This window comes from Uranotaenia lowii, unplaced genomic scaffold (assembly GCF_029784155.1).
Source record: "Uranotaenia lowii strain MFRU-FL unplaced genomic scaffold, ASM2978415v1 HiC_scaffold_644, whole genome shotgun sequence".
In the NCBI taxonomy this organism is placed as follows: Eukaryota; Metazoa; Arthropoda; class Insecta; order Diptera; family Culicidae; genus Uranotaenia; species Uranotaenia lowii.
Window position 1 is genome coordinate 1 of NW_026598583.1, and position 10,000 is coordinate 10,000.

At 39.9% G+C, this 10,000-nt stretch overlaps 1 protein-coding gene across 1 annotated transcript in view; it reads right to left on the reverse strand.

The window, feature by feature from the left end:
- Nucleotides 1-94: 94 nt before the first annotated feature.
- Nucleotides 95-10,000, reverse strand: part of LOC129760529 (serine/threonine-protein kinase minibrain) — a 17,877-nt gene continuing 7,971 nt past the window's right edge. The window contains exons 3-7 of the mRNA XM_055758180.1: nt 4,009-4,177; nt 3,771-3,938; nt 3,516-3,689; nt 3,335-3,447; nt 95-3,273 (exon numbers count right to left, since the gene is read on the reverse strand). Of these exons, the coding sequence (XP_055614155.1) occupies nt 2,674-3,273; nt 3,335-3,447; nt 3,516-3,689; nt 3,771-3,938; nt 4,009-4,177 (1,224 nt within the window). The 3' untranslated portion in view covers nt 95-2,673. The remainder of the gene's footprint in view (nt 3,274-3,334; nt 3,448-3,515; nt 3,690-3,770; nt 3,939-4,008; nt 4,178-10,000) is intronic.

Genomic DNA, 10,000 nt, shown 5'->3' on the forward strand with positions numbered 1-10,000 from the left:
CTGCGGTTCCTCCCGGATCGATTTAATTCTTTACTGATGGGTCACAAAAATGGATAAAAGAACTTGTGCAGGGGTGTTCGTACCAAGACTCAGGATCTCAATTTCTATAGAAAAATTGGCCAACAGCAGAAGTTCAAGCAATTCTAGAATGCACATAAGCCTTTAGCCTTTAGAGGAGAATCTACATGTTCTCTGACAGCCAGACAGCTCTACGAGAACAAAGTACGTTCACACGTTACTCCAGGCTAGTATGGAAGCGTATTGTTGTACTTAGAAACCTGGCCATAAGGAACAGTGTATTTTTATTCAGGGATTCAGACTACTGTGATATCCTAGGGAACGAAGAAGTAGACCAGCTAGCTAGGGAAGGATTTCAGGGCCTGTTGATTGGACCTGAACTTTTCGCGGAGTATCGAGGAACTATGGAGCTCAAGAACTGGAAAAGCACATCTATTGTTTCCAATAGGACAGCAGCAATGGTGCTGCAGATTTATTGAACCATGCGCGAGACTCACAAAGAACATGTTGAACTTAAGTAAAGGGTGATACGGTCAAAATTTGGTCAATATCAACTTGACGTATTTCTTTCAATTTTGAATTTAAAAAACCCGAACACCCCTCATTTTGAAGGTAGTGTGTGTAGAATGTTGCTTCTATTTTGATTTTGGAATTCACTCTTCAGTTGTCAAAATGCCGTCCAAGGAAGAAGAGCAGCGTATCAAAATTTTGCTCGCGCATCGCGAAAATCCGAGCTCCTCGCACGCAAAGCTGGCAAAATCGCTAAAAGTTGCCAAATCAACCGTTACAAATGTAATTAAAGTGTTTGGGGAACGTATGTCGACAGCCAGGAAGTCTGGATCGGGGGGAAATCGAAAACCGGAAGCCGCTGAGACGACAAAGAGAGTTGCCGGTAGTTTCAAGCGAAACCCTAACCTCTCTCTCCGAGTTCCGCAAATAAGCTGGGTGTATCGTCTACAACCGTGCATCGAGCCAAAAAACGATCCGGACTATCGACTTACAAGAAGGTAGCGACTCCAAATCGCGATGATAAACAAAATACGACGGCCAAAGCGCGATCCCGGAGGCTGTACACGACGATGCTAACGAAGCTGGACTGCATGGTAATGGACGACGAAACCTACGTTAAACCCGACTACAAGCAGCTTCCGGGACAGGAGTTTTATACGGCAAAAGGAAGGGGAAAGGTAGCAGATATTTTCAAGCACATGAAACTGTCAAAGTTCGCGAAGAAATATCTGGTTTGCCAAGCCATCTGTACCTGTGGCTTGAAAAGCAGCATTTTCATAGCTTCCGGGACTGTCAAGAAATTTACGTGAAAGAGTGTTAGAATAAACGTCTGCTGCCTTTCCTGAAGAAACACGGTTGTTCCGTACTGTTTTGGCCGGATTTGGCATCTTGCCATTACGGTAAAAAGGCCATGGAGTGGTACGCCGCCAACAACGTGCAGGTGGTTCCCAAGGACAAGAACCCTCCCAACACGCCAGAGCTCCGCCCAATTGAGAAATACTGGGCTATTGTCAAGCGGAACCTAAAGAAGACCAAAAAAACTGCTAAGGACGAGCAGCAGTTCAAGGCAAACTGGCTTCCTGCGGCGAAGAAGGTGGAAGGTGGCTGTACAAAATCTGATGTTAGGAGTGAAGCCCGGCAATTCGGATTTTGAAAAGCGGAAGCCTAACTGAATATTTTTCCTGAATTTTATACTAATTAAACTTGAAAAAAAAATTTAATTTGATTTTTTAAATAAACGATTTCACCGATTTACACGCGTTTTCCGTTGACCAAATTTTGACCGTATCACCCTTTGTTATACTATGCTCAAGTCATTTCAGTACCAACGTATGAAAAAGGTCTATGTTCATGAAGTTTCGAGATCAATGTGTTTGAAAATTTTGCAACCTTTTTTGAATCACCAAATTAAATTCACTAGGAAACTTTCAGGTAGGTATATATGAACCGAACGGTACACAGCATACTTTATATGTTTTTTTTCGATAAAAGTGTATTTTCATGGAAAAATAGCTCGGCATTGCTTATAGAACCAAGCTGGAGTAAGATTTCGTCTCGATGGTGTTATAAATATGTCTCAATGTGAGTGAGATGGAAAAAAAATTTCCTCTTTTTTCGACAAACGCTTAGGAGTTCTCTTTAGGAGTTAACGAATAGCTCGCTTTACGCATTTTTTCTCCTTTGAATGTTTGGCATCTAGACGATGTAGACCGTTACCTCTGTACTTAAGAAAAGGGTGCATAACCAATTTTCGGGCGGGTAATGTCATAATGAAAAGTGAGCCGATTCAGGCTTTACAGACTGTTTAAACGTGGACAATATTTAACACTCAGTACCGAGAAGGAAATCGAGAACCCATACCATCAGTGGACCTGCGACGATCGATAAATGGTAAGCGTAAAACGGTTTTTGTGATAAGTACTTTGGTTTACTTTGGCTTTTATACCCTTTTCAAATGTTGGTGAGACACAGTCTGTTTTAAATTTCCACGAAGTTTTCTATAATGCGGTAGAAACTTTTGATTAAGTTTAATATTTTTACCTTGTTACCTATCATTTACTCTACCTAGGTATGAACGAAGTTTGGCTGTTAGTAAAGTGAATGATGATGGTTAGTATTGAAAATGGAATATAAGAACCGTTTGCTTCACTCTTTGTGAGACTCACCGTGACTACTGGGGTCCTGCGTATTCACCACCGAGGGACTGGTGCTGAGGGAGCTTATCGTGTTGGCTGTGTTGGTACTTTCGTCCGACGTTCGTTTGAAAAAGTTGTGTTGCAAGGCATAGTACGGTGTGAGGCGCGTGTCCGGATCGTAGTCCAGCATCCTTAGAATTAGGTCCTTAAACTTAAGATAATCCGATATACTGTGACCGGGTTCACCCTGCCTTCGGCCTCCCGGGCCGCCTGTTTCCACACCCAGTATATCGTGCAGTTTGCGCGTTCCCGGTACCTTGTATTTACGTTGATTTTGCGTTTTCTTCAGCGTATAGCTACCGTCGGGGAGTTTTTCGAAAAATTTGCGGGTTTTGTTCGCTTGATCTAGGATGTGCTTCGGTGGCATTCCCAGAACTTCCACTATTTTGTTGATTTGGTCTGCTTCATTCGAACCGGAAAACAGAGGCTCACCGGTGTGCATCTCAACGAGTATGCAGCCCAACGACCACATATCTATTGCTAAGTCGTACGGTATTCCTAATAGTACCTCTGGTGATCGGTAGAATCGTGATTGTATGTATTGATATATCTGCGAGCGGAAAAATAAGTTAAGCCAATCGGTCAATTATCTGAGAAACTTGTTTACTTACCCGTTGCCCTAATTGGCATGAGCTGCCAAAATCTACTATTTTAATTGCTGACCTCTTAGGATTACATAATAATATATTTTCTGGTTTTAAATCACAGTGTATGATATTTAATTCTAGAAAAAAAAAAAACAAAATTATTACACTTTTCATATTACTTACTAGTTAGGAAGATGATTCGAACCTTCTGAACTTAAAAATAATAACGCCGTACACAGTTGCTGGGCAAACTTTCTCGTTAGGTTTAGCGAAACCCCGCGGAAGTTGGTGTTGCGCAGCAGGTCGTACAAATTATAGGATAATAACTCGAATACTAAACATAAATGATGCCGCCACATAAAATGCCCCTTCAGTCTCACTGCAATGAAAAAAAACCAAACAGTGGGATCAAAAATTAGATAAAAATTTTCGAACAAATAAAAACAATTATTCTGCTTACCGATATAGTATTTGTTTTCCGCGTCCGCCCGGTTCATCATTTCCAGTAGATTCACTTCGATTTGTGCTTGGCTTAGGAAGGGTCTTTTATTTTTAATGATTTTTATTGCCACCTGACACTCCTCCTCGTGATCGTATGCCTTCACTACCTGACCGAAGCTGCCTTTTCCTGTAGCAGGGAGAAATACACAACACATTTGAACGAAACTTATTGAAAGTAAGTTCCTTTTGAAACATACCGATTAGGGAATCAATCTCGTATCGATCCAGAAACTTTTCACCATTTTTGATAATATAGTCGTGATTTTCGTCGTCATAGCCATCGTTGTACAGCTTCCGTTCCTTCTTGTGGGAGGTATCTTCACCTTGGGTTTGTTGAGCTCTTCGTTTCTTTTTGGCATAGTAAACCTGCAACGATTGGAGACGAAAATTGTTATTAGTTTCCGATACTTCATGCATTCTAAGAGTAGTTATTCATAGCGGATTTTTTTCTGTATAAAGCTCGTACTCATTATTTGCAGTAGGATTCTGACAGAATTCTCAGTTAATTTGAGTAGATTGTTCAAACTCTCTATTTATGATTAGACCTCACCTAATTGAAATAATTGAGCAAAAAGACGTCACATTCATATTCAACTTGTCGAATATCTTATTATCTCTAGCTGACCACAAGAATATCATTCGTGCCCGCTTATTTTTGTATCGTTTTGAATTGAGTAACAATTGATCGCCAAAAAAAAAATCAAACGTTGATTTGCAATTTTGCTAGAATAACTAGTGTCAAATCTTCATACAAACTTGACGGTCGTTGAGCGACCCCTTAGAGCAAACCAAATGAGCCGAAAATTGGCATAGGGCCTTCCGGCAGGTCAAGGAACGATTTCAGCCCCCATGGCTTTGATTCCGCAACATACCCATGTTTCTGGACCACCCTAGTCCACTGTCAACTCAGGATTACAAAGCTATCTAATTACAATATGAGTTCATATTTTACAACCGGCATTCGAGTAGCGAAAAGATTAGTAAATGCACTAAGCAAAAATAATATTTATTTCCTGATATGTTATTTATAATGATGAAAATGAATCCACCCGATAATTATGGAAACAAAAACATAACAAACGGGTGCTAAGGATATCCCTCGACCACATCGTCATTTTCATCCGTCATCTGCCGCCGCTATCATCATCGCCCAGTCATCAAAAAATGACAGTATTCATTGGTGTAAGGACACTCTCCCGGAGCTTATGCAATACAACAAACTAGCATAAAGTCTCGCGGCAGCAGCAAAGCCAAGCATTACTTTGGTTGGATGGGAATGAAATTACACACTACATCAATTGACTGACTGGCTGCTCGGTGGGATTGTTTCCATGTGGTTGTATCCTGGAGAATGCGAAATCTATCGATCCAGTGAGCTACTTTTTTGTTTTGATATTATTTTTGCTAAGCAGCATGGCGCTGAATCAATTTTTCGAAAATCGTTGATCCTTATTTGCAACAAATCTTTAAAACATAACATTAATATCCGAACCCAACAATTGTAACAGGTTGATTCTGATATTGTCCTTCATGTAGCTTTTGGGCGCGGTGGGTTCATTGCATATTCTTTGAAACATGCTTAAGCTTTTCTGTGTGCATGTGAATAGGACCTAACTGAGAAATTTATTCAGACATATGGTTCAGAGCAGGGAGCAGCTTGTATAAACAGAGAGTCGTCAACTACTTGTTTGTGTTCTCTCGTTGTAGGAAAACTGCAAATACATAGCCCGTTTTAGGAAATTTTATTCTGGAGACTGTTACGTAGAGAAACCCAAATATGGTAGGATGCAAGTACCGGAACCGGCAATTGCAGTGCTACATTGGAACTAACAGCTAATTGGATCAAAACCAAAATTTTGTTCTTTAATCAGTTGATCGACCTTATCGATGAAAAGTGATGTACTTTTTAGTAAGAACATTTCATGCTTCTAAATACAATTCTTCTCGCTCATTTTCACCATCTTTCATTTATTTCTAACTTCTAACTATTCGTTTATAAAATTTCATAACCTTGAAACGTTATTACTATTAGGACATCAATTTTCACCGATAAGGCCGATAAACTAGTTAACAAACATAACAAGCGAAAAGAAAATTGAAACTTTGGCTAATATGATGATAACAAACTAAGAAGACAAACCATCGATAGATCCGTTCTAAGTTGAAATTCTAAAAATCAGAAAAGCACATAATACTGCAAATCTGTCAGAAATTATAAGCAATTTAAAAATAACATTTTTGAGACTTTTTTCATTCGGAACCAAATAGCAGATCTTTTTGTGGTATGTTATATCAGTGTTCAGGATCGCCCCTGATGGCTAGGATCGATAGCATTAGATTTTTCTTTTACTGAAATAAATTAACTCACTCATTCCGAAACATTACAAACAATTAAGTGGACTGTATATTACCGAACTTAGAACTACAATACAATTATTCCGACACAAACTCTGGCCTGTCTGGCCTTCTGACTATGGCCATGCTGGCTTCTGACTTGGCCGCTCGGGCCTCCGACTTGTTACCGTGATGATCTGTCTTCTATAGTGGTTGGGTGCGAAAAGAGGCTGAGCCTTAGGCTGACTTTGGCTGGACCCTTCGGAAATACCTCTTCGTGCCCGAGGAAAACCGATGATTTTTGGCGCGCATTACTGCCGTTTATGCGCGCAGCATCAATGTTACTACTGGGCCTTTTTGACTCTACAGTGCGGCCCATGATGATTTGTTCGTTCCAGAACAACCAGGCTTCAGCTAGATGGCGCTTCAGAACTTCCAAACCGTCATGTTTTATAGAGCAGACTTCGGGCTTCAATATACTCTAGACAGCCAAGTCCGTAGGATTTTGGTAAGATAAACTTACCGGCCGCTCCGAACTCTATATGAACCCTCACAAAATAGAACCCAAATGTCCAGAATTGATTGATTTTCACCTCTGCAGGGTGTTCGGTTGAACAGGGAAGTACGAGTGACCCGATCCAGACCTTCAGTAATGCAGATTTCTGTCGCTTTGTGGCCTTTTATACGTCTGCGAAGGTTCATGTTTATTCTGGCAAACAAAATCTGTCGTTCTGTTTTTTTTTTTCAAGAACCGCTGTAGAGTTAATCGGTAGAAAACATGATGTTCTCCAACTTTTACGGCTGACGTGAGCTTTTCACCTTCGCTCTTTTTACTCGATCTTGCTTTTGATCAGATTGGAACTAGGCAATCAAAGCACTGCGTTACAGCCTCGAAGCCAATTTTTCCGAAAAGCACTTGATTACAAAATTAAAATACATGTATCATCTGACAGTTTACACATAATGTAAACAAAGTAATCTTCGTAATAATCACTGTTGAAGTTATGTAGCAGTTCAATTGTCGTCATCGTCATCGAGATTTCGATCAGGTCCAGGCTGACCAAAAGGAGAAGGGACCTAGATGTAAAAATCGCCTTCAAGAGCGTCATATAGGCATTGATAGCATCATTGCTCAACTCAGAAACTACTGAACCAATTTGCGTGAAACTTGGCAGGTGGGGGTATTGGAGGCAGGGGAAGGTTCCTATTATGGTTTGAGACCCCTCCCCCTAACAGGAAGGGGGAGAGGGGCCTCCCAAACAATAGTCAATTTCTTGCATAACTCGAGAACCAATCAAGCAAATGGTATCAAATTTGGCATGGGGTGGTATTTGGGGACGGGGAATATTTCTATGAATATAAGGTACCCCTCCCTCCTCTCAGTGGGGTGATAGGAAGGGGGGAGGGGGGCTACCATAGAATTTTTCATATAACTCGAAAACTAATCAAGATATTGGAACCAAATTTGGCATGGATAGGTATTTTGATACGAAAAATATTTCAATGATTATTCGAGACCCCTCACTCTTTACAGTAGAAAGGGGGAGGGGTCCTCTTTCATATTTTTATACATAACTCAAAAACTAATAAAGCAAATGGAACCAAATTTGGCATGGGAGGGTATTTGGATACGACAAATATTACTATGATTATCTGGGACCCCTCCCTCTTTCCAGTAGGGAGATATAAAGGGGGGAGGGGGCCTCTTTAATATTTTTTACATAACTCAATAACTAATTAAGCAAATGGAACGTAATTTGGCATGGGCGGGTATTTGGGAACGTGACATATTCTTATGATTATTTAAGACCCCTTCCTTTTTCCAGCTACAACAGCAAATGGAGCCAAATTTGGCATGGAACGATATTTGGGTACGAGAAATTCTTCTATGAATATTTGGTATCCCTCACTCCTTCAAAGAGGTGGATGAAAAGGGGGAGTAGAGGTCTCCCTTACAATTTTCAGTATAACTAGAGAGTTGATCGATCAAATTGAACCATATTTGGCATGTGAGGATATTTGGATACGAGAAATGTTTCTATTATAAATTGAGGCCCCATCTTTTTTAGCGGAAAGATATAAAGGAGGAAAGGGGGACTTCCATACAATGTTTTTGCATAACTCGAGAATTAATCGAACAAATGAAACCAAATTTGGCATCAAAAGCATTTGAGTACGAAAAATACTTTTTCTATGTGAAACAATTCCTTTCTTGCAATAGGATGATAGAATTAGGAATATAGGAGGGGAAGAGGAGGCTTACATTTAACTTTTTTTTTTTTACAAAATCCGAGAAATGGACGAAACTTAACATGAAAATCATTTTGGTATGATTCTATGATTATATGCAGGGCTCGGCATCGTCAAAAGGAAAGAATGAAATTGAAATTTCCCTTTATTCGTCTCACTCCAACAAATTTCAATTTCGAGCAGTTCACTTTCATTACTCGAATGAAAGTGAATCCTCTCATATTCACTGCTCGGGTGAAAGAAAGAAATTCAAAAGTCAGCAGAAGAGAATTTCAATGATGCTTGAAACTGCCTGCAATCAGTAGTCATCAATTTCGACGTCAAACGAGACTTTCAATGCAGCAAAACAGGCAGCAAATAGCATACACAAACACACCAGTCGCGTGGCAACAGATTTCTTGATGTGCCCCGTGCAATTGTTGGTATTCTTGTTGATGCGTCTACCGGCCGTGTCGGCCTGGCACCGTGTGCATCTTTAAGCAATTGTTGGTGTCTTCCTTGGGCGCCAGCAAATTGTTGGTGTATATTGTTGTTTTCCAGCCGGCATCAGCCGGCTTTGTTTTCGGAGGTATGCGAGTATACGCAATGAAACTTTCACTGAAAGGGATATGCTCGAATTTCGTTTTGAAATGAAATTGACGATTGCCAGTTTCGAACGAAGGAGACCGAGATGAAAGCGGAGTGAAATTAGCGTTTGTCGAATGTGAAGAGAAGCTGGTGTGGGAGGGAATTGACATTGAAGCTCTTTCGAATGACGCGTTTTGTGCTCATTTTTGAGTGACGATTGACGATTGAAAGTGAAATTGCCAGGGCCTGATTATATGACACACTTTCAGTGAGTAGGTACAAAGGAGGAGGGAGGTGAGCCCAATACAATTTTATTAGCATAAGTTCTCAACGAATAAGTTCTAACGAAGCCAACAAATGGACACAAATATGACATGGAAAAGTACTTGGTTACGAGATATGTTTCTACGATTGTTTTAGACCCTTACGCTTTACAGTGTAGAGAGGGGAAGAAAGGAGAAGGCTCCATATACATTTCGTTGTAAAGCTTAAAAACTTATCAACCAATCAATGGAACTATATTTGATATAAGAGGATTTTCGGGGACGAAAAAAAATGGGTATGATTATTAAAGATCACGACCTCCATTCAGCAGGAGGTGAATGAAAGAACAGGGGAGGGGGCTCTCTTATCAATTTTTAGCATAAATCTAGAACATATCAAGCAAAAACAACCATATTTTATAAGTTAGATTGTTTGCGTACGATTAATTTGGGCCCTCCCAGCTCAGGGTGAAGTTTAGAGAAACAGATTAAAATTATCAGATCTTTAACACAAATTTAAAGCTCAAGATTCAAAAAATTAGTTTCAGTCATCTTTGTACTGCAATTCAAAACTCCAGCTGCAGCTCTCATTTTATAGCGGTTGCTTTAGAATTATGTTATAATTTGATTTAAAATAATGCCAACAAAACAATAAAAATTTGAATAATTTCTGAAAATACTATTTATTTTTGAAAGGTGTAGCAAAGCACACCGGGTCAGCTAGTCATATATAACATTTGAATAGTGAAAAAAAGAAAAAAAACTGGATGATTTT